Source organism: Bombus impatiens, unplaced genomic scaffold, assembly GCF_000188095.3.
Source record: "Bombus impatiens unplaced genomic scaffold, BIMP_2.2 scf_0478, whole genome shotgun sequence".
Taxonomy (NCBI): domain Eukaryota; kingdom Metazoa; phylum Arthropoda; class Insecta; order Hymenoptera; family Apidae; genus Bombus; species Bombus impatiens.
The window spans coordinates 1,567,103-1,589,134 of record NT_176897.1 but is presented as its reverse complement, the minus strand read 5'-3'; the positions used below and the strand labels follow the sequence as shown (position 1 = coordinate 1,589,134).

Genomic DNA, 22,032 nt, shown 5'->3' with positions numbered 1-22,032 from the left:
AGAGAAAATAAATAAGCAAGATATAGATATGTTTAAAGTACACCTTCACTTTTTATGCAATTATAAGAATAATACTGATCATAGGTAAATCTGTGAAATAATGTTACAAGTAGTAATAACAAGACTGTAAATTTCAATATTATTGACTAAGTAGCTCTACGTTACAACTGAAGATCATATTTGCGTTTTAACAAATTATAGTAAGTGATTATAGTATAAAAGCGATGCTTTTATTATATTCAAGCGATTTTAATAAGATATATATATATATATTTGTGAGATAATGGATTATTAAATTATTAAATACAATATTGGAAATATAATAGAACATATTTTATAATATATATAATTTTACAATAGAAAACTTAACAATTTCATTCTCATAATATTACAAAATATTGCATTGTTGATTATACATGTAAACTAATTTTAAATATGTTTTTGACAAATGCAACTTTAAGAATTCTTCTAAATATTGTTTAAATATATTTTTTAAATAATTCTTAATTTGCTCATATATTCTTTAACTAAGTGTAAATATTTTTATATATACAATCAGAATGGTAATTGCAATCAATGTGTTTTTAAAATATTGATCTGAAGCCAACTCTTGTTCCTTTGTTTCACAGGAACTTCTGTACCAGTATGTAAATAAAATTATTTTATTTTTGTACTTGCAGTTAATATAATTCGTATTATTACATGTGTATGAAACGCGCGAGCGCGTGTTTATATATATTTTAGCTTAAATATAACAAATGAATTTTTGTTTTATAAATGTCTTTATGCTAGGCCAGTTTGTGTGTGCAATTTCATGTCATAAAACAAGACTGTAGTTATGTGCAATATACATAGTACTCTTTGATTAGTTATTTATAACATTCGTTTATGTATAATACAAATTACAAAAAAATAAATATCAGGAATGATTCAGTGTGCTTTGGTAAAGTAACGATAGACAAGAGTCGCCAGTACCCCAAGAGCAATTGGAATCAGCCACGATCGCCAAGAACCACTGCAACTGGCAATGATCACATCACGATGCTGCACTGACTATTTACATATCACAAATTTTGAATTCTCATAATTTTATGAGTTTGAATAGCACAATTACATATGATACAATCATATGGTGACTATATATCAAAATAAAAGATATTGCTATAAGTATAATTTTATAATATACTCAGATTTTTAATTGTGCTATCCAATCGACATAAATGACGATGACCGATAATAAATACAACACCAATATAGAAAAGATGTTAATAATAAAATTGTGTACCTGTAATACTTTGGTTAGTAATAAATATATATATATATATCTATGTATAATACTAACTAATATATAAAAAAATATACCTTGAATTATCTACATCAGACACATCAGTTACATCACTCCTTCCCTTTGTTCTTTCCTCCTAAAATTAACAATTTGTTAGTCCTTAATTATTGTTATTGGTAGAAAAGGTAGAAATTGGTAAGAGAGACATAAAATTATTAAACCTTATACATACTTCTACTAATTCTCCAATTTTAAATATCTCCATTAATTCTCTTGCATCACTTGAATGACCAATATCTTCAAAGGCTTCTGTACAATCTTGACCACCTTGTTCCAAAAGAACTTCTTCTCCACCAGGATGCTTGAATTTAAAATATAAAATAAATATTTTTATATGCAGTTCTATTAAAAAATGTCAATTACAAAAGAAATACATATAAAGTATATAATTACACTTATAAATTGAGTCACATTGTAAACTTTATTGTGAATAATAAACCACAGATCTTTACTATCATTATGCTTAGCGACTTCTTCCCGCGTGTAAAATTTGGTATAAGCGGTATCAACAGTGCTATTTTCGGACGCCATATTTTTTCTTCTGCAGTGGACAATATTTTAAAGTAAATATATAAGTATTATATAAATATTACTGAAAAGAATGAATAAAATATTGAAATGTGGTAAATGATGTATTATTTACAGTGCTCAATACGCTAAGCTCTGTTTAAAAAATACAAATCACGCAAAAATTTTATTCCGCGGCTTATACGTTAGCTACGACTGTAGCTACAGTCTGAATTCTATGAATCAGTTAGTGAGTGATTCGTATACTCATAATAGTAATATTGACCCTATTGACCGCTGAAGAGATCTGTAAAATTATTTATTTTTTCAAGGTTATCAGGGTTATCTAGGTTATTTTTTTTTTATTGTTCCTATTTAATTTTAAATAACGTATTAGAAACTATAAATATTACTTTTACAATATAAGGATACGTGCTTTTATGTAAATTGGGTATTTAACAAATGTTGGATACTATATAATATTATTTACAAAATTTTAACATTCATAGCTTATTGTAATAACAAATTTTATCCTATAAGTTAACAGTATTTATCGATGTAGTAATATAAACAATTATATTTAGGTATAAAACGTAAATTGATTTAATTCTATTTAAATATTTATATGGTTATCTTTTATATCAGTTCTTAATTAATAACCCAAAACCTCACACTTTGAAGTTGAACCAATAGGAAATCACCGATTTCAGTTATGTAAGTATCTAAACTAATGATTATAGGTTACAGCTACACCATAAAGCATTTTTTAGAATGCTAGTGTTTATATTGAATGCAGTTCTGTTGATGGAATACGAACGAATATTTTTATGTAAATTGATATTATGATAAATAATTCTTGATATTTTATTTTAGCGTTGGCAAGTGATGTTTAAATTTTACGGAATACGATTAATTTTAACTATACAATTAATTAAATAATAATATAAGATGAATTTTGCCGGCACTTTGCCTGTATTTATTGTTATTAATTTATTAACTGTTTGTGTGAAATGTGAATTTTCGGTTATGTCAGTGTTATCATCTGGGTTCAATAAAGTCAGTAAAATAATACAAAATGTAGAATGCAATTTTGTAGAATGTTGTACGACCGAATATATTTCTTCTGACATTGACAGTATGTATATTAAGTAGGATAAAGGTTTTGAAGGTTATGTGTACGTACATAATCAGATTAACTGGATATATGTGATGCTTTTAGAATTAGATGATATTCTTAATAAAGAGCTTTTTGGACAAGAAATTGCTCATCGTGTAATAATAAATGCCTTATATGGACATCTGACTTCATCTAATCCTCCCAAAGCTTTGACTATGAGTTTTCATGGTCCACCAGGAACTGGCAAAACTTACATAAGTCAATTGATTGCTAAGGTTCTTTATAAAAATGGGGACCAAAGCAAATTTTATCATTTTTTTAATGGTCGTAATGACTTTCCTCTTCAGGAAAAAGTAAATGAATATAAGGTATATTTCAACTATTATTAAACGGTTACTTTTCAATTTTAAATTGAATATGATATACTATTTTATATTACACAGGAAGAATTATATACAATTATTATTAATAGTTTACAAAAATGTGAAAGATCAATGTTTGTATTTGATGAAGTGGATAAAATGCCAGAAGGTTTACTAAATGTTCTTGTACCATTTTTGGATTACAATGCATGGGTTAAATCATGGAGACTTGCAAGCATTTCTATAAATACAAGGAAAGCAATTTACATATTTTTATCCAATACAGGTAGTTCGCGCATTACTCAGCGTTTATTAACACTTTGGGGGGAAGGCAAACAGAGGAGAACAACTAAGCTTCAAGATTTTGAAAATTTAATAAGTATTGGAGCATTCAATGAAAAGGGTGGTTTCTATCATAGTGATACAATAGACTCTAGTGTAATAGACCATTATGTGCCATTTTTACCGCTTGAAGAAGTACATGTGAAAAAGTGTTTAGAAAAAGCTTTTTTAAACAGAGGAGTACATCCTACTAATGATATGATAGAAGAAGGATTATCATATGTGGTCTTTGGACCTCCTCCACATAATATTTATGCAACTAAAGGCTGTAAAAGACTAGAACAAAAAGTGGCTGCTATTGTATATGCTAATAAAAAGACTAAAATAGAATTTTAGATATATGTATATAAGTATTACCTCTTTTTTATGTTAACATTTCCATAAGATCTAAATTTTATTGATTATTCTTATTGGCACAATCAGAAAAGTTGTGTAACAATTAAAAAAATAGTACAATTAATTTGTTACAATAATCACGTTGCGATTATTTATATATTTATGTATATGTATGCTTATATTTAAGAAATAGCTAAAATTTTTATCATTAACAGTACAGAATTACAGTATATACAATTGAGTCTTGGCAATTGACTTTAAAATATAGTCATAAAGGAGAAAGCTGTCCAGAAGTGTAAACATTTGGTGAAGTGTTCTTCTTTTGTATGATTCTAATATACAAGAATAGATAGACAACTTTAATCTTTATGACTTCTTGAAACTTTATTCGTACTGTCATATTATACCGAAAAATAATTATAATTCTTTTGATCTATACAAGTAGCTAAATATATATTTCTTTTTATGCGCTCGGTTCCCGTTTACGAACATGTACTTTCTATTTATATGATTGTGATACAGCACAACCTCAAGTAAAGAGAACAAAATAAATTGTATTTTTATAATGATACTAATGTGTGAAGATAAATTTTTCTATGTTTTATATAATGTAAAAATGCGTTATATCGGTTTATTTTTTCTTTTTGTTCTCCATTGAGGCATGTTTTAATAAAATATTATGATTGCACGATGTAAAACATTTTTTATCATCGTGCTATCACATGAAGGGAATATCTAAGTAGTATAATTTATGGCTATTCTTCTTCAACATATTCCTTTGGAAAAAACCCTACCTGATCTCCAATTTTTCCCTTCCACCAACCTTTAGCATCGCCTTCCTTGCTCAATACTACAACTCTGCAACCCCGCCGTAAACTGAGCTGATTCCTTTCTCCTCCGCGAAAATCAAATAATGCTTTAGCCAAGACACGTCTATACGGCCATAACAAGCGTTGATCTAACTTTTCAAAATTTTCTGATAACGATGCTCGCTCATAATATTCAACAAGTTCAACTACGCTTTTGAAGAAACGAGATTCACTGAGATAATATACATCAGCACCATCAACATCACGTTTAAATACTCTTATATGTTTTACCGCTCCGTCTGCCCTATAATATTAGATTAATATTTTTAAAAAGATTGACACTTATGTAAGGTAATATGTACGTGAAGCTCATACTTGATACTAAGAGCGTAATTGGTTTCGTGTTTCAAACGTGGTTGTCCGGCAGGCCGTACTCGCAGCATATAGGTACCATCTTCGCGAGGTTCTAATTTATTTGATGCTGTGTCACGTCCCATTTCTCCTACAAACCATAATTTCACCGAGAGAGCGCGTTCACATGGTAGAGGTGGTGGAGGCGGAGGTGGGGGAGGCACTGGCATACACCGACCCGAATGTGCAATACATTGTTTGTGTACAGCGTAGCGGCAGACCTCACATCGATAGCCCTATTTCGAATGAACAATTTATTAGAAAACCTATGTTACAATATTTAATAACTTTCAATTAATAAAGTTTTACCTGAAAAATTCGACCCTTTAGAAATTTGCCACATCGCTGACAACTACGTGGGGTGTCAAATGTTGTAAGTTTAAATTTATGATTTGTATTGCGACACGCGGCAGGATTAACATTATCCATTGCATCTTGCAATGCCTTGATCCACATTTGCTTTTGTTCTTCCGTTCTTGCATACAAAGTGTATGCAGTATATTCTTGTTTATGGACCAACAACCATTGATAGGACCATCGAGAATCTCTGCCAAGGGTTCGTCTTCCTGTATGATCTTCTAATCGATAATCATCGAGACGTAAGGTTTCACGATAGCAATATTGCTCTCCTCTACCTGCTTTACAAATTAATACTACTTGTTCGAAAATAAATGCGTAACGAGCTTTTACCCGTTGGTCACCGTGAGCTTTTACCTAGAATATGATTGTAACGTTTTGTTGACATTTAGAATTTCGTACATTATTATTACGAAATTATTACCTTAAGCTCTCCGTCCCTAAGTAATCGTCCAAAATCCTTTAATTGTGCATCTTCTGGAACATCCCAATCGATTATCGATGCCTGAATATCTCTTATAATGTCCAATGTATCTGAGTCACGTTTTACTTCATTAATATATTGTGCTATATCAACCATTACTTCTCTAGCTTTCCCAAGCTGACGCCTATCTTCCAGCCAATCACAAGGAGTTTCTTCTACTAGTTTATCGAGTAATAAGTGATATTTCAATACTCTTTGCATCGGGACAGATAAAATATCTCGCAACTTGAATTTGCCATTATTTGCTTCTTGTTGACATCTCTGCAATTACCACTTTCATTAAGAACAAGACACATAGGATATCATATATTAAAGATAAATGTTTTAAGACATACAATAACTTCTTGATTAACTAATTCATAACGCGCACATGCTTCTTGCAACGTGTTTTGAGCAAGAGTAAGGTTTGCGCAGTAATCGCCGTAAATAAGGAATTTTTCTCGCCAATCGAGAAAAACCTGTGCTAACGCAGCGCCAGTTCTTGCTTTCCGAAGTTGACTATGAAAGCCGGCATGAATTTCTGCAAGTTCCTTTATGCCAAAAAAAATACGTGCACAATCTTCAGGTCGTAGTAGCGAGGAAAGAGGTCTAGCGAAATGTTTAAGTAAACTGTTAAGGACATCCGAATAATTTCGTTCCGTTTCAACAAGTTCTTGAATTACATAATCCCTTTTTTCACCTCCAGAGATTGCACCATCCTGTTTCACAAAGATCGATAGAAAGTTCTTTTTTATAGGAACAATGTGGGATATAGAATAGTATAAAACATAACAAAATCAATTATTAATGTTATGATTTACAATTTTAAAATGCCACTGAGATGAATTTTTGATGATCGCATACATGTAAGGAACACAAATATTTAACGACCTGTACAACAGATGGAGGAGGTGGCAAGTGTAGACTACAAAGGTCCTGGTAGATTTCTTCACTTTGAGCATGGCTGCAGTATGCTCCATATCCATCTTCCTCCCCGACTGGATCTTCATTGTCGCCTCCTCCACCTGTCTCATCGCCTTCTCGCCTTCTAAATCTTCTGCGACGACCTTCGTCTTCACGGCTTTAGCATAAAAATATGAACAGCCATGCACTATTCATGCATGAAAAAAATAAAATTTCTTGCGAACTTAAACTATTTGTAGCAACTCGTTACTAATACTAAATATAGTTAGCACATCAATTTTCAGAGCAAATGCAGAATAAAGTTCAGAATAGTGCCAGTATCACTGTACTGAGATAATTTTGCCGTAGACATTTGTACGTGTAAATAATATTTATTTATACATCAAATAAGCAAATGCTTGACTGTCTTCTCTTATAATGGAATACAGTGATGTTTGGTACTTTTATTGCAAAACAAACATTTAAGTTGCAAACGACAGATACCTTCTCTGTGGAAGGCCAGTCGTGTTGAGAATTACTCGAGAAACAGAGTAATTCCTGATATACTTGGGATTCATCTACATCCATACTCTTAGGTTTCATGGTAAATGTCCCCACTCCTGTTGTGGGACTAAACCCATTGACATAAGTTATAAATAATATAGATACTTTTTGATATATCAATTTTTATGATAATTCTATAAACTTTCTATCTTTAAGCAAAATATATTGTTTGTGTATTTTAGTTGTAAATATATTTATAAATCAAGGAATTTCATTGACAAGTTAGAATGCATGCTTACCCTGCACCAGCACTTTGCAAATCCTTATAAATATCTTCTTGCGATCTACCATGACCTATAGAAAAGCCTCTGTAACAAATATTTATTGGCATAAAAAAATAATATAATTTATGCATAGAAGAGATTATGTAATAATAAATTACTTACGGTATACCCTTACGTCTCAAACGAGGACAATTCGATAAAGCTGATAAGGTACGTAATACACGAAGGAAATCGGATAGATCAAATAACATAGAAGGTTCAAAAAGTTCCGAATCGGATAAGCCAAACGTAGTTGAACATGCCGATAGAAATACTTTTATATTTCTTAAGCACAAAAATTGTGCCATTTGTGGTTTTTGATTTACATCTTTCATGTCTATACAACCGGGATCCACTGTATTTAAAAGATTACATAGCAACACCCCATCTCTTAGGGTATATGCTAAGTCAACAGCAGTAGCCTCTGGCCAATTTGCTTTATGATCTGCTCTCAAAGCTCCGCATCTTGTTAACCATTTAACACATTCATGCCAACCACTTCCATTATCTGGACCGCTTTCTATTCGGCTCATTTTCTTTTGGTTTTTAATACAAAATATTAAAAATTTATGATTCGGATTCTTTCAATCTATAGTGCATTAGGCCATAAAGACTTTATTAATGTATTTTCTTATGCTGGGAAACTGTAAAGATATAAAAATATGGTTAAAGATAACAGTTTATATGGATATAACTTAACAAATGAAAAGAAAAAAAATATCATATCTAAGAGTGCAATTTTAATAGATAAAACTCTCAGTATTATATTAGGATAAAAGACATTATGGATCATATGTTATTGAAGTAATTAGTACTTTTGAAAATATACCTCCATCCGACGAAGAATTTATAAACTGTTTCTTCGTTCTTCTGTCAGTGTTAAGAACATTCTGTAACTAGTTCTATAAAGGAATTCATTATTGTGTTCCTTGTCGGTTCTTAAAAGATATCTCAACGGAATCTGCAGTGCCGCTCAAAATGGTTTATTGGCAGTGTCATTGCTAAGAAAGCATTTGGCGGAATTGTAACTTTAATATACGGTTATTACTTCACACAATGTGCCTTGTTTTCTCATTATAGTATTATGACGTTCGGCTCGCTGCAACTTATGATCGCCATATTGCTACTTCACTGCAGTCGATCATATTATTTTCGTTGCAATGTTTGTTTTATGTATCCAACCATAGGTGGAGTTAAGTGTTTGTGTAAAGTGTAAGTAAACGTTATATTCCGAATTGTGAAAATCTCGTCATTTTGAATTGTTAAAGTTGGTGAATTTTTATAAAATGCAATTACTTATTTACTAAAATGTAATACCTTTTTACATTTGTTTGTAAAAATATCATAAATGTAATATATTCAAAATTAATTAAAACTGAATTATAAATTATCGTTCTGGCACACATAGTATATATAAGAAACTTGGATACATTATTTAACAAAGAAATTATAAAAATTGTAATATGTTACTTTACGATGGTAATGTGGGCTGTTTAAATAATCGAATTATTTTAAATAATCGATACATATTATCATATACTAATTTTATACATATGCGTAAGTACAACAATAACAAACATTTATTTTAGGAATCGTATTCATTGTTATAAATGTAACGAATATATCGTTTGAGAAAGAAAGTCCTGACCAATAATCCAATAGGATAAACAAATTTCAGTGACGTAAAATGATGTCTCATTCATCGTTCTTGACATATTCTTATACATATAGTTGCTTCCAATGCTTGTGCAGTGTGTCGAATCGTCGATGTAATGACAACACGTCTTCGCTTGAAAGCTGTTGAGTGATATTGTACTGTACTTAAACAAAACGGCAGATCACGGTAAATATATCTAATAAATCATTCATCATGTATAATATGTCTAACATAATGTGTATTATGTATACATGTGTATATATATACAAAATGTGAATCATTGTATATACTATTTATCACCATAATAATCATAAATATTATATGTTTTATTAAGGAAAAGAGAAAGAAAAGAACATAGGAAAAGAATGAAGATTTAAAATATTTTAATTTTGTCAATGTACTTGAACAATATTGTACGTTGTTATCATAGCATATATTTTACTATGACTTTGTTTCATGAGTAAAACCTTCAACACGTTTCATGCTGTGCTATTTTCGTACAACTTTCCATTTAGGTCGCGTGCATGAAATACCATTTACAATGAAACAAGTAAGTTTACTGAAACAGTTTACATAAAAAAATACATAGACTACTTCTCATGTAGAAAATTATTAAACTAATCTCTTTTTTTTATACTTTTTGGGGATTATTATATACTTATTGGGGATTATATATTTTCATATAAATAGATATAAATCCGAATGGTGTTTTATTCATACTACTGTGTGATAATTATCATATTTATGTAGTATTTGTCATTGATATTCGTAATGTTATAATACTTGTGCTACGTATTAACGTAGCTACTTATCCTGAAAATATTAACTGACCTGAATCAAAAGTGTATGAAATGCTACATTATCTTTCTTTTTCTCGAATTAAATTTTAAAGAGAATCGTTTAGACATTGTTTTATTTCTGTAATTATTTGTTTTATTCCAGCACAAGATCGAGAACATGAAATTTATATTTTACGCAACTACGTTAGTAATCGTGAGTAACGTTATATGTGGCGCCAGATACAATAAATTACAATGTAAAGATGAAAAAGATGTACCGGTGGATTGGTAAATATCTAATTGTATCCTTATCTTTCGCAAAGCGCTTTATTCTCGAATCACTTTCCGCGCAAAAAGTTTTACATAAATTACTGCATCCGAGTAGTGATAAGGATATCGTACGAAGATGATAGTCAGAAACCGATTTAGATGTAAACTGAAAATAATGCTATCATTTTAGGTACGTGCTTTATAAGTTACCAAAAGTTCAAACAAGTAGTAATCCCCTGATTAGAGAAGGAATTGCTTATTTGTACATAACGAATGCAACTATTGAAACTGGTTGGCAAGTGTCTTCTAGGCCCATCGGTTCGAACAATTCCATCCCTGGAATTACATTAGCGCCGCTTTACAATCAGGTAAGCATTTAGCAAACATTAATTAACGACCTTAATTACGTTCTCATCTCATGATAACAGCAATTATGACGAATTACTAAAAAAAAAAAAAAAAAAGAAAAAGTGAACACTATGATGTTTTTATTATTGTAGAGTAACGAGAATGAAAACATATGGAGTTTATATAACGATAGTCCACCAAATTCTTCTTATGTCTGGAGCTTTGGTCACACAAAGGGTGTAGTGATGGCAAATAGTGACCAAGGCTTCTGGTTAATTCACAGCGTTCCAAATTTCCCTCCAGTTCCTAAAAGTGGTGTGCAAACTCGACGGTTAAAAAGGGAAAATATTACTGCCGATGGCAAATACAGTTATCCGGTGAGTGGAACGTATTACGGACAAAGTTTTTTATGTATTTCCCTTGGCAGTGATCAGTTCGATATTATTGGAGAACAATTAATGTACAACGAAATAGCAGTGTATGCAAAAAATATTCCTGATATACTTGGTAAACAGTACCCGATATTGAAAAATGCGATCAATCAGAAACATATCAAAACTCCTCCCTACAACCATAAAGCTGTAATAAAATCTCTAAGAATGATTGAATTCATTTCGTTTGCTAAGGATGGAAAATGGGGTAAAGGTAAGTAAAAATTATGCTCGTTAAATTACATTTCACTATCTTAGAAGATATATTTATACTATATAACTTTAAATTCTGTTCAGATTTATACGGAGATTTTGTAGCGCCACAATTGCAATCAGATTTATATGTTCAGTCATGGTTGAATGGCCGAGGCAAGTTACCCTCAATTTGTACCCGTAGAAAGTAGGTAGTATCGTCTTTTAATCTTTGTTTCGTCATTCTCTATCATTCTTCTTTGTTACAAGAATTCGTCAATTATTCAGAATCTACAATGTTAAAAGCTTTGAATTCGACGTAGCGAATGTGAATTTTGCCAGTAGTCAGGACCATTCAAAATGGGCTATTACAAACACCAAAAAGTCCGCTAATCGCTGGGTTTGCATTGGTGATATCAATAGAGCCGTAAGTATATTTTTCTTAGAAACGTTTACAATTATATAACGTTGAAGATATTTCTTTGTTTAGAATACACAGTATTCTCGAGGCGGTGGAATCGTATGTTTCAAAGAGGCTCGTTTGTGGACTGATTATCGTAATATTATAAATGACGTAGAACCTTGTAATCATACGTAAAGGCTTTAGCAAGATACAATGCGTTCATTTGCCACTTTTTACGATGAAAATTACATACCTTTAAAACATTAACAGTGGTAACGTTAACGTTAACAATAAAATTTATACGATAACTTGAGAGTTTCAAGGATATTTTATACGAACGAGTCTATAAAAGAAGAAAAACGGGTATTACTTTAAAAGCATGAATCATTGGTATATATACACGTGTACATATAGATAGAAGATTCTGAAATAACGATGTTTTAATCGATTTTACATTATGTCCGTAACGGATATCTCGTCGATATACATCGTAAAGTTGTGCGACAACAGTGCGAGGATACAAAGTAATAACCGTCATATTAACTGCAGTTTACTTGCAAGTGTATAAAGAAGAGGTCTCGGTGGCTCTCTATTACTGTGGAATAAGGACGAACGACGGGGATCAGAAGCAGTTCTTAAATTGGATTTTATGAAAGGCGGCAGCGACTCTTCCTGCACCGCCTCTAGTTTCGTCTTTCTTTTTCTCAACCGTGCTTATTGTCTATCTAAGGAAATTGCAGAGGAGCTCGACGTGCCGTTAATGAAAGAAAAAAGAAAGTTGTCGAGGTTTAGTAAGCGGAAGGAGGGAGAAACGATTTGCTCTTTAATGAAAATTCCAAGAAATCGGCTGAACTTCGGTCCGTTCTTTATCGGCTGTTTCAAGTTTCTCGATCACTTTGATAGACTTTGTTTCAGAGATTTCTTTACTTTGAGAGAGAGAAAAAACGGTTGCCCAAATATTGCATCGATAAGAGTTATTATCATGGCAATAAATGCATGTTGCATCACGCGGCCTTGACCTATAATCCCATCTTTAATATTTCCTTATGGCGAATAAATACAATGCTCGTATTGTGAAAAGAACGATACGAATACGATGGACGCAGCCTCGTCAATCACTAGAGACACGTTAGGACAACAGAAAGAAAAAGAGAAAAGAGATAAACTGGTTTGGTTGAAAAGGTCGATGGGTAGAGAAGGTGGAGAGGGTTAAAATTCGTAGGTGTTCATCCAGGCGTGAATCAACCGTTGCATGCTGCCAGGAGACAAAACAACGGCGAAAACAAGAAGCGAGGGAGTTCGGTAAAGCATCTGGAAGCGGATGCTTGGAAAAACAAGCTGGCTGTCGCTGAAAGGGGATTAAGAGCAGGAACGCAGAGATTCCTTTAATACAGAGCTGGCAGCTGGCAGCTGGCAACACTCGGTCAATTTCTTGAAGTCTACATTGTCATACTTATTCGTTTCTGTGATTCGAAAAAACAGACTCCGTTACTTTTTACTTTCGATGTGTGTGCGTGCGTGTGCGTGTGCGTGCGTGGTGCGTGTGTGTGCGCATACACATATGTATACATATATTCATCGTCGTTCGATGTATCGAAATCGTCATTTATTATATTTCTTCCGGTTATCGATGTATGAAAAGGTTTGTTCGCGGCGCTAATGCATATAGCAGAGAAAATATGATTTATCGGAAGAAATTCTTTCGCAAAAGTGACATATTTTGAAAAAAAACGGGAGATCGTATACCAAGTTAGTGAAATATCATTGATATATGTGTTTCATGTCACGTACCGTTGAGTTGGCGTGCTCGATGGGGCGCAGATTTCGGTTGAAGTACATAGCAGTGTCGTAAAAGGCCATGAAATTTTGGCGGCTGGAAAGATGAGAAGACGATGCTGCGGTGTTCGCAGCGATATTTCAGCATTAAAGGCACCCTGTTCTGCATACTAAAATCTTGTGCACCGTCCAAATATACGCGCAACGTTATATGCACGAAACCATCGTGTGTCGTGCTCCGCGTGTGTACTTAAGCACGTTAACGGTGCGCATGCGCCAGCTTCCACCATCCTTTTTCCTCCGGTTACCAACATCCTGCGGCCTTTATCACCTACCCTAGCTTCGTGTCTATAGTTTATGTACAGGTATGTATCGTACCGGGTAGCTTTACGTGTGAACTTTAATATTGCCTTATATCTATTCATATCGTGTGTGAGAGAGAAATCATAGTGGCTCCTTTTAGTTGAAAATGAGACTCTGCCGGCTTTCACTGTCGCGACGATACATCAACTCAACAATTTTCCCGCAATCGTGACGAATCGTTACGCTTTGGTAAGTAAAAAACACTTGATAATCGCTATCGATCAATCCGTAACGTCGAAAACTGGGTTAAGTTTTGGTAGACGGTTCTTTCTAATTCGATCATTTGAATCGAACATATTTATATATAGGTTAAGATCGTGATCGATGTTACACGTGTTTCTAGATTCACAGATGGATATGCTTATGTAACAAAGGTATCTATAGTTTACTACTAATAAAATGATATAATAAAATTAAAACCTAGGCAGTTCTCTTTTAAACGTGTATGTTGTTCGACGAAGAGATACGTAAACGTAATACACGAATATAAATAAAAACGTACACGCAAATAGCTGCAGCATTGGAGGTTTATTGTGGCGCGAGTGTATCGCTACTGTACCGGGAACTGCATTAAGGCGGTAGGAACTATCAGGGAGGTTCTCTCTAGTTGCAACATCGCCGGCAAACTACCTCGAACAACTGTCTCGGCGTAACCGAACTCGAATACATCACCGTCGTAGTTTCAACCCGGAGCTTCCGGTACTTACTGAGAACTTATCAGGCGACGGAAGTGTCGTTGACTCATAACCGTCGACTTATTACTTCCTCGTTGTCGGATTTGCAAATCGAAGATAAGATATTTCAGTCTTCCTCGCCTAGATATTTTACTTTTTTTCGCGTTCTTTTAGAGATAGTTTGTTCTTATATCGAAAGATCATGGAACGCGAAACGAAAAGGTATTATAAAATGGACAGGATAGGAAAGTAGGGGTATGTGAGTGTGAGTGAGATAAGGATAACGGTACTGGTAACGGGAGTAGAATCAGAGGGTAGCAAGTAGAAAATCGCAAACGCAATGTTAAGACTTGTAGCGTAGCGAGGCGGTCCGCGCTCGTACAGACGCGGTAGAGAATAATTCAAGTAGGTAGAAACTGGAAGGATGAGGGCGAGGGTTGCGTGGCGGTGGAAATTGCGGATGGCAGGGGTAAAGCTGCAGCACTCCGCTTAGACAAAGCCTAACGAAGCTTCTATTCAGCAACAGTAGGCATCACGAGGCCCAACTTCACTTCTATTATACTTACTCGTCGGCACGAAGTGAATTCCATCCATCAACGGAATTCCAGGCTAAGCAGCTCTCGGCTGCCTGGCATCTCCATCTCTGGCACGAGAGGTATTCTCTCCTTTTTTGGGGTTGCATCCTCTTTGTCTTTACCTCGTCGCTTAAAGTACCCGGTGTATCCTTCTTTTCGTCGTCAACCTTCTCCTTTTCGTTTCTCTATATGTATACAGCGTTTTCTTCCATTCAGCAAACGGCTTTTCTATCAGTCCCTCTATCGATCTTTCGTTCGAGTGTTACACGCGATCGAATTCGCAGTCGGATCGATGACGGTAACTAGCAAGTATTTACGAAACGATAGAAGAAACGAAGAAATATAAAATCTAGTAACCGATAAGAAATGATTCTGGAATCTGTTCTTACCGTACTCTTCGGTTATTTCTACTTGCTTTTTTCTTTCCGCCGTCGTCCCTTTTTTCTCGTACGGTCGTAGACTTATCGACAGCCGAGGATATGTTGGCGCGAATCTGTGGCTAGGATAAGCGCGTCTCCAGCGTAATAAAACTCCCGGAGGGAAGCCGGGTCCGTTAGTCGGAACTTTTCTTTCAAGGAGAAAAGGCAGAAGGAGAGGTAGAAGAAGTGGAAGAAGAAGAGGAAGAAGAAGAAGAAGAATCAATCCCGTAACGTCGACTGGGTTTATGTATAGTCCAACTCCTCAGACCGTAACAAAACTTTAGTTTTCATTACAAAAATATCATTTCTTTTTTATCTGTATCAGATTTTTATCTTACGTTACGATCTTCGAGTTACAGATTAAGGATTTGTATATTCCATTTATCGCAAGTGTAACTTTCGCATAGTTCGCAAACGATCAACTGTCGGAAACGGAAAGTGAATTCGATCGCGAATGAACGTTCATTAGCAATCTGCTGTTCGATTTGAAAAAGATCCGCAGTTGGTGAAATCGTTAACGAGGCGATCCGAAGAAGAAACGAACGAAAAGGGAGAAACGCAGTAGTGAGAAATGCAAGAAATGCAAATGGAATGGTTGTTGCTGAGTATCTGGAAAGCTTCGATGGAGTAATTGAGCGCGTGATCAATAAGCTTAACTTTTCGATGGAACGAGTCTAGACAGAATGCAGGAACAAGTAGAAAATAAGAGATAAACGAGCGAGCAATGTTTCCCATTAGTAATTGTCGGGTATCATCAACAAGATCCTCGGTATGAATTTAGTATGATCAAAGCATTTATAGATTAATTTATTCTGATGTTGTAATAATAAGAAAGAAGGAAGAAAGACTGGGAAGAACAGGAGAAAAGAGGAAGGTGTCTGTCAAGATGCAAAATTTATTTGCACGAGGAGGAGAAGATATCTCTACTGACGCGTCAATTGACGTCGAAGTTATAATTGATTCACGACGGAGAACTACGTAAATACGAATCTAAAGAATCGTGTTCCACGGCGAAATTCTCACCTTGCTGCTATTTCAAATACAGTTAAAGCGCGAAGTAAAACTTACAGCTTTGGTCGACAAGAATCTCGAGAGAAATGGACCAATTACATGCTGCGAATAAATCTACGAGGCATTCCGAGTTAACGTATGACTAGTGCGGGTCGAGAAAGGAAATAGGGGGGGGGGGCGGAGGGGAAGAGTAAAAAGGAAGAGACGAAGCCCGGGGATAAAGGTAGCGAAAAGGATACAAGAGAAAAGCAGATGAAGTAGGTAGAGGTGTTAGATGGGATGGTCTTCATTGTGTTCTCTGGCAAATTTTGTTGGACAATGGAAAGGGTTGATTTGGTGCTCATGAATGTATATTACATTAGCGCCCATGCTACTTTGGGATTTGAGGTAACAAGTTTTCCTATCCTCTCTGACTTTTTCTTGCCTTTCGGTTCGCTTTATCCTCTCGCGTTATTTCTTCTCTCGTTATTTCATCTGCCCTCGTTGATCCGAGTAAACGATAACGCGAAAATTATCATCGACTGAAGCCGTCGCGCTTTGAAATTAATTTTGTACGACACGTTTCAAGGTAGAAATTGGTCTTTCGCGATAGAACGCTTTGATTATTAAACGTCGTTCGTATTACACGTGGAAAATGTATCGGTTCGTAGAGTAAACCTTTAACGAGCGATGTTTTCCATTAGCGTCTTGTATCGGACGTCTAAAATTTCGGAAAGATCCGGCCGTGTCGAGGGTTCTAGCCTTAATCAGTGTCTTCGATAAACCATCGAAGGAAAGAGATTCTCGTGTTGGCAAACCGTGAAGGTAGAAACAGACGTTGAACGTTAGACAGGCTGCTCGGAGATCCGACCGGTATTTACAGAAGCAATCTAGAACAGGCAAACCAGAACCGCTTCGCTTCTATTCTCTCCCTTTCTCTCAGACTTTCTCTTCTTCTCTCACGACGTAGATAGAGGAGTACTCGAAGAGCATTTGTGTGCCGTTCGCGAGGTAGGTGGTGAGGCATCGAGGGATGCATTAGCGGTCTGAAAATGCGCCAGTGAGTGGCACAGGTTTGTCTGGCAGATAGAGAAATGCGCGTGCTTAAGAAACAGGCTAAACAGAGAATATGTGTCGGTGAAGCTGTCAAAATGAAAACATTTCCTGTTACGGGACGAATATAAAGAGACGTACCGATAAAAATGCACGTAATCAAAGATGGATGCGGAGAACTGGGTTTAAAATGCCGACAAAATGGAAACGCAGATAATATAGTCACAATATAGTCGCGTTGCGAGATAAAACGCAAAAATGGTGTATCGTGTGGTCGGAGTCGATAGCGTTTATATGGAATCGTAGTATTATTGAAAAAATCAAAGACGCGGAAAGGAATGGAAGTGTTTGACAGAAATGCCGAAAAGGAGAAGCAGACGCGACACGGAACGAGGGTCTTGGAAGAACAAGGGAAACGTACGAGGTTGGGGAAAGGTTAGCGGTTAGTTTACTTATATCATACAGCAGCCTAGACAGCAGCGAGACAATCGGCAACGAAAGAGTACAAACTACTTACTTGTTTTAAGCGGTGATTCCACTTTGTTCGCTTTCACCGTTTGTTCGAGAGTTGGAAAAGAGGTTGCCACTTGGAAACATACCGTAGGGCCGTTTACCGACCGCAGCCTCCTTTCACACACGGCTTTCGAGAAAAACAATCGCAACCGGTGGAATCGAAAGACAGTTTGTATATCAGCGAATCGAATTAATTCGCCTATCGCGCGATTTTTGATGCCGCGACTCCTGCAAAGTTAAACGAATCCGATTATTTCGTGGAAATTTTATAATTTCTCCCGATTTCAGCTACTACAGAGAAATCTCTCGCTAATTGCTCACTTTTCTACCTCTTCTGCGTGTCTCTCGAAACTCGGCCACGCGGATCATCGAGCGTCGTTCTTCTTTGTTAACAAATGTCGTCGAGTCCGTCTAGCCAAGCGGAGAGACAGACGCGGAAGGTCTCGTACATGCTTTCTGGAGTATCCTTCGGTTCAAGAGGGTCTCTCTCGAGCGTGTCTACTAGCAGCAACCTTGCCAACCGTGTCGACTATCTCAGCTTCTGGTAAAATGGGTGACGAAATAACCCTCCTCGTTTTCGAAGTTTCCACTATACGTACGAGTTCCGCCGTCGCATCTGTTTCTTATACAACGATTAGCCTTTCCAACTTGATCTCAAGTTCGGTCGTCGAATTTCTGTCGATCATCTCGTATCCTCGGGTACGGATGAGAAATGGCGTTCTTTGTTACTTCGTACAGTCACCGAGGATGTACATCGCAGATTACTTTATTCTCTGTACCTATAAAAATGAAATCTAATCATTCTACTTCTTCGCTGCGCTTCATCTACGGTCATCAACGGCGTAGAATAAAATTAGATAGGTACTTTTGTAGATTTATATTACTTTTTGTATCGCGAACATACACGCGAAGAAGATGAGAAGTAGAAAGCGCTCGGTACAATTGGCTTGCTAGCTAGACGTCGTTGTAATAAAAAACGAGGTCGATGGAAAAAGACGACGAAGACGAGAACGAGGACGACAACGTTTACTTTTCTCTTTCGTAGAAGGGACTCTTGACAAGATTTGCCTTGGTATACGGTTCCGGAGGAGACGAAGACCGACGTAAAACACGATCTTCGTAGGCTGAGTAAGCAAGACCAACGAGAGAACGTACGAGAAGATAGAGGACTGGGGAAGGTCAAGAGGGAAGAAAAAAAAAAAACAAAAGCTTCTATCCCAACGTATTCTTTTTTATCATTTTCCGTAGTTTAGTTAGAATCGACTTCATTGATCCTGCACTCTGTCCTTTCTCCCTCCTCTCTTATTTTATCGCATTCACCTTCTCTCGTTTATTCTTAGCTTTTCGCTGGCCATGCTCGTAAATCGAAATCAACTCGGAAGAGTCGTACGCTCTCGTTTCGTTTGTCACGAATCATTTTATATATAGCCTACAGCCTAGCGATTCAGAGCCTGTCAGTTGTTAAAACTTCTCTGGTTCCATTTTCTAAATGTAGCTTCAGAACGTAATTACATCGTACGACAACGACGAGTCTATCCGAAACATACGATCGAACCCGTAATAGACGCATCATGCACAAAGCATTAGGAATTTGCGTCGGCTGAACCAAAGTTCAGAGGTTTCGTCAAGTTGGAGTTTCTCGTTTCGTACGTTCCATTCGACTCGACGTTCTGTTTCGCAAAAGAGGCGTCGCGGTAACGTAGTCTCGTTCCCGGAGAACTTACTCGAACTCTGTCCGTATTGCTTAGCGTCTGAACTTTCGATGGCGAAGCTTTGGCAAACTGCGCTGCAATTACGATTCGATAAATAGGAACGTTCGAACGTTAGTCCGCGACACTGGTCGAAGAAACCTCGATTTTCTAGCTACGGTCTGTTTTCCTACGAGTTTGGAACATCTGTCCACATATGTAAATTATACAGAGAATTATTTGAAACCTTATACGCGATATTGCTATTACGCGATTCTAACGTTGCGCGTAAAAGCCAACGAAATGGAAGATCGTAAGATTTTTCTTCGTTTTCCTTGGTTTACTCGCGATAATGTGGCAAATGAAGCGTTTCATGGAATATTTAGAATCATGCTGTATCGTGTTTGTAGTAATAAGGGGCGTAGGAATGGTAACGTGACGCTTGAATCCTTTGAAATAAAACTCTGTCTCTGAATCCGACACCCTCGTCCAGGTTCTTTACAATTTCAAGACTTTCCTTTTTTACGTCATATTTTCTCTCCATTATTTTCCTTCTTCGTCGGATCCTATTCCAGCCGCTTTTTCTTACATATATCCTTTAACGTCTCTCTCTGCTCCTTATTTGTTTTAAATAGGAGAATAGCGTCTTCTCAGACATTTCCCTTGCATCTTTCGCCGGAATACCCTACATTCTAGATCTTTGCGTCCTTTTTGTCTTCTCGCGTTCGAAGAGAGATACTATGCAATCGATACTATCGACGATATTCATTAGCAACTATTACGCAGCGATGTTTCAACGTGCGTATAACGATGGAAACGTGCTCGTCTTATCTTCGAACGGAGATCATAAAGGAAATTTAGCCAGCGATAAAGTTCGCGTATTTACGTCGAAATCGTATTTATGCGCCGTTTAATTACCGAGTAGAACGATGTTCGTCGGTGCTCTGCCATACACCTGAAACGCACGCTTTGTTTTCACGCGTAATCGAAATTCAGCCGATGCCGCTTCGTCGACGATATCACGGTGGACGGTTTAAGATTATAATAGCAGGTACGCGAAGCACATATTCCCCGACTGTCATCGTGCGTATCGTCGTTTTATTTGAAATGGAGCAGTATCGTTTTTCCTTTTATCGTTTTAGCGAACGATTACCTTTATTCTAATCGGCAAAGAGCTTCTATCTTTGTCTAGAACCGATGAAATTCGATTATTCGCTGTTAACGATACCGCGTGATTTAACGAACGTAAATTAATATATTAACGCTAACGAAACGTTAGTTTGCAAGCTTTCAACGAGCGTCGTTATAAAGAGAAGAAATTACTGGTTAATATAATATTATCGAGATCCGTCTAAATCAAACGGCTCGAAATGTTAAGTATTTTCTCGAGTGTTTCTCCGGCAGAAGGATTCGTGGAATGCGAATGCGGTGCCGCAAATGGGTCGAAAATCGAATCTGTCGTTTGCACGCAAGCTCGTTTCAAGCACATACCTAGTCGGATTGTCGTCGGAGTGTGGCCGATTTCGAAAATCTCATCGCGTGCTCGATTAAACGATGGTAAAGCCTGCTCGAAGGTGACGAAGGACGAAACGGTAGGAATGAAAGCGCCATTAGAAGGGACAATGAGCGATTCGCCAGAAGAATAGAGGGGAACGAGGAGAAAAAGTGGGTGAAAGGGAAGAACGAGATGCCGCTAAGAGGAAGAAAGCCGAACGAGGAAAGGCGATACCGCGCTTCGAAGTAACGCGTTTTCACCAGCTTCGTTCTTCCACGAATTATCCTTGTGTTTTAACTTTTCATTCGTTTTAAAGCCGGTTATGTATCCTTCGTATTCATTTTCCTCGGATGGCCCGTACTATAGTCGTGTACATATCACGAGAGAGAAATTACCAGCGAAACGTAACGAGAAGGGTGACGGGAAACGAGTCTGTTTCGAAAACGGTACAACTTGTTACGAGGTTGTTTAAAATTCTTCTGTTCCCGATGTTGCCGTACGATGTGTCGTACGAGTCTTTCTCAGAACGAGGGTACTCGATGGTCGAGAAGTAGGAGAGAAACATCCCCTGTGCTCCATAGAAGGTCGACTCGGCTCGACGCGACCCGACGCGATACGATACGATAC

The 22,032-nt window shown here is 36.2% G+C and overlaps 5 protein-coding genes across 14 annotated transcripts in view; 2 read left to right on the top strand and 3 right to left on the bottom strand.

Moving 5' to 3' along the window:
• Nucleotides 1–641: 641 nt before the first annotated feature.
• Nucleotides 642–2,596, bottom strand: LOC100742872 (cytochrome b5). Of its 5 annotated transcripts, none has more exons than XM_012387643.3 (5): nucleotides 2,525–2,596; nucleotides 1,739–1,886; nucleotides 1,518–1,646; nucleotides 1,363–1,421; nucleotides 642–1,021 (listed from the first exon to the last, which is right to left on the bottom strand). In XM_012387643.3, the coding sequence occupies exons 2-5, from the start codon at nucleotides 1,874–1,876 to the stop codon at nucleotides 931–933; spliced, it is 417 nt and encodes a 138-aa protein (XP_012243066.1). In that variant the 5' UTR covers nucleotides 1,877–1,886; nucleotides 2,525–2,596; the 3' UTR covers nucleotides 642–930. The 5 variants fall into 5 exon arrangements, with proteins under 5 accessions (XP_012243066.1, XP_033177589.1, XP_012243065.1 ...); XM_033321698.1 differs by lacking the exon at nucleotides 2,525–2,596 and adding an exon at nucleotides 2,124–2,141; XM_012387642.3 differs by lacking the exon at nucleotides 2,525–2,596 and adding an exon at nucleotides 1,989–2,131.
• Nucleotides 2,431–4,580, top strand: LOC100742757 (torsin-1A). Of its 2 annotated transcripts, XM_012387641.3 has the most exons (5): nucleotides 2,431–2,566; nucleotides 2,726–2,987; nucleotides 3,072–3,337; nucleotides 3,413–3,500; nucleotides 3,618–4,580. In XM_012387641.3, the coding sequence occupies exons 2-5, from the start codon at nucleotides 2,801–2,803 to the stop codon at nucleotides 4,007–4,009; spliced, it is 933 nt and encodes a 310-aa protein (XP_012243064.1). In that variant the 5' UTR covers nucleotides 2,431–2,566; nucleotides 2,726–2,800; the 3' UTR covers nucleotides 4,010–4,580. The 2 variants fall into 2 exon arrangements, with proteins under 2 accessions (XP_012243064.1, XP_033177588.1); XM_033321697.1 differs by having other exon boundaries at nucleotides 3,413–4,580.
• LOC100742397 (protein vav) lies at nucleotides 4,223–8,898 on the bottom strand. 2 transcript variants are annotated; one of them, XM_012387637.3, is made up of 9 exons: nucleotides 8,609–8,898; nucleotides 7,903–8,423; nucleotides 7,756–7,824; nucleotides 7,457–7,583; nucleotides 6,406–6,768; nucleotides 6,011–6,331; nucleotides 5,539–5,943; nucleotides 5,194–5,465; nucleotides 4,223–5,122 (listed from the first exon to the last, which is right to left on the bottom strand). In XM_012387637.3, the coding sequence occupies exons 2-9, from the start codon at nucleotides 8,310–8,312 to the stop codon at nucleotides 4,765–4,767; spliced, it is 2,325 nt and encodes a 774-aa protein (XP_012243060.1). In that variant the 5' UTR covers nucleotides 8,313–8,423; nucleotides 8,609–8,898; the 3' UTR covers nucleotides 4,223–4,764. The 2 variants fall into 2 exon arrangements, with proteins under 2 accessions (XP_012243060.1, XP_012243059.1); XM_012387636.3 differs by lacking the exon at nucleotides 7,457–7,583 and adding an exon at nucleotides 6,941–7,130 and having other exon boundaries at nucleotides 8,609–8,897.
• A 3-nt stretch (nucleotides 8,899–8,901) lies between these two features.
• On the top strand, nucleotides 8,902–12,863 carry LOC100742638 (plancitoxin-1). 4 transcript variants are annotated; one of them, XM_024368697.2, is made up of 9 exons: nucleotides 8,902–8,991; nucleotides 9,369–9,622; nucleotides 9,771–9,986; nucleotides 10,382–10,503; nucleotides 10,676–10,853; nucleotides 10,986–11,478; nucleotides 11,562–11,664; nucleotides 11,745–11,883; nucleotides 11,947–12,863. In XM_024368697.2, the coding sequence occupies exons 3-9, from the start codon at nucleotides 9,918–9,920 to the stop codon at nucleotides 12,052–12,054; spliced, it is 1,212 nt and encodes a 403-aa protein (XP_024224465.1). In that variant the 5' UTR covers nucleotides 8,902–8,991; nucleotides 9,369–9,622; nucleotides 9,771–9,917; the 3' UTR covers nucleotides 12,055–12,863. The 4 variants fall into 4 exon arrangements, with proteins under 4 accessions (XP_024224465.1, XP_024224467.1, XP_024224466.1 ...); XM_024368699.2 differs by lacking the exon at nucleotides 9,771–9,986 and having other exon boundaries at nucleotides 10,385–10,503; XM_024368698.2 differs by lacking the exon at nucleotides 9,771–9,986.
• Nucleotides 12,864–18,460: 5,597 nt separating this feature from the next.
• The window catches only part of LOC100747292, an 89,984-nt gene continuing 86,412 nt past the window's right edge, over nucleotides 18,461–22,032 (bottom strand). Inside the window, exon 3 of the mRNA XM_033321699.1 lies at nucleotides 18,461–19,001. Coding sequence (XP_033177590.1) covers nucleotides 18,984–19,001 — 18 coding nt within the window. The 3' untranslated portion in view covers nucleotides 18,461–18,983. The remainder of the gene's footprint in view (nucleotides 19,002–22,032) is intronic.

Excerpts from the sequence above, each read along its gene's own strand:
- LOC100742757 (XM_033321697.1), top strand. The coding sequence starts at position 2,801 with ATGAATTTTGCCGGCACTTTGCCTGTATTTATTGTTATTAATTTATTA. Across the intron at positions 2,988-3,071 it reads TATTTCTTCTGACATTGACA|AATTAGATGATATTCTTAAT; the intron begins GTATGTATATTA and ends TGATGCTTTTAG. Across the intron at positions 3,338-3,412 it reads AAAAAGTAAATGAATATAAG|GAAGAATTATATACAATTAT; the intron begins GTATATTTCAAC and ends TATATTACACAG.
- LOC100742638 (XM_024368697.2), top strand. The coding sequence starts at position 9,918 with ATGCTGTGCTATTTTCGTACAACTTTCCATTTAGGTCGCGTGCATGAA. Across the intron at positions 9,987-10,381 it reads TACCATTTACAATGAAACAA|AAGATCGAGAACATGAAATT; the intron begins GTAAGTTTACTG and ends TTATTCCAGCAC. Across the intron at positions 11,479-11,561 it reads GGATGGAAAATGGGGTAAAG|ATTTATACGGAGATTTTGTA; the intron begins GTAAGTAAAAAT and ends AATTCTGTTCAG.
- LOC100742872 (XM_012387643.3), bottom strand. The coding sequence starts at position 1,876 with ATGGCGTCCGAAAATAGCACTGTTGATACCGCTTATACCAAATTTTAC. Across the intron at positions 1,422-1,517 it reads AAATTGGAGAATTAGTAGAA|GAGGAAAGAACAAAGGGAAG; the intron begins GTATGTATAAGG and ends TGTTAATTTTAG. Across the intron at positions 1,022-1,362 it reads TCTGATGTAGATAATTCAAG|TTGCAGTGGTTCTTGGCGAT; the intron begins GTATATTTTTTT and ends GATCATTGCCAG.
- LOC100742397 (XM_012387636.3), bottom strand. The coding sequence starts at position 8,312 with ATGAGCCGAATAGAAAGCGGTCCAGATAATGGAAGTGGTTGGCATGAA. Across the intron at positions 6,769-6,940 it reads CTCCTCCATCTGTTGTACAG|GATGGTGCAATCTCTGGAGG; the intron begins GTCGTTAAATAT and ends TTTGTGAAACAG. Across the intron at positions 5,944-6,010 it reads TTAGGGACGGAGAGCTTAAG|GTAAAAGCTCACGGTGACCA; the intron begins GTAATAATTTCG and ends ATCATATTCTAG.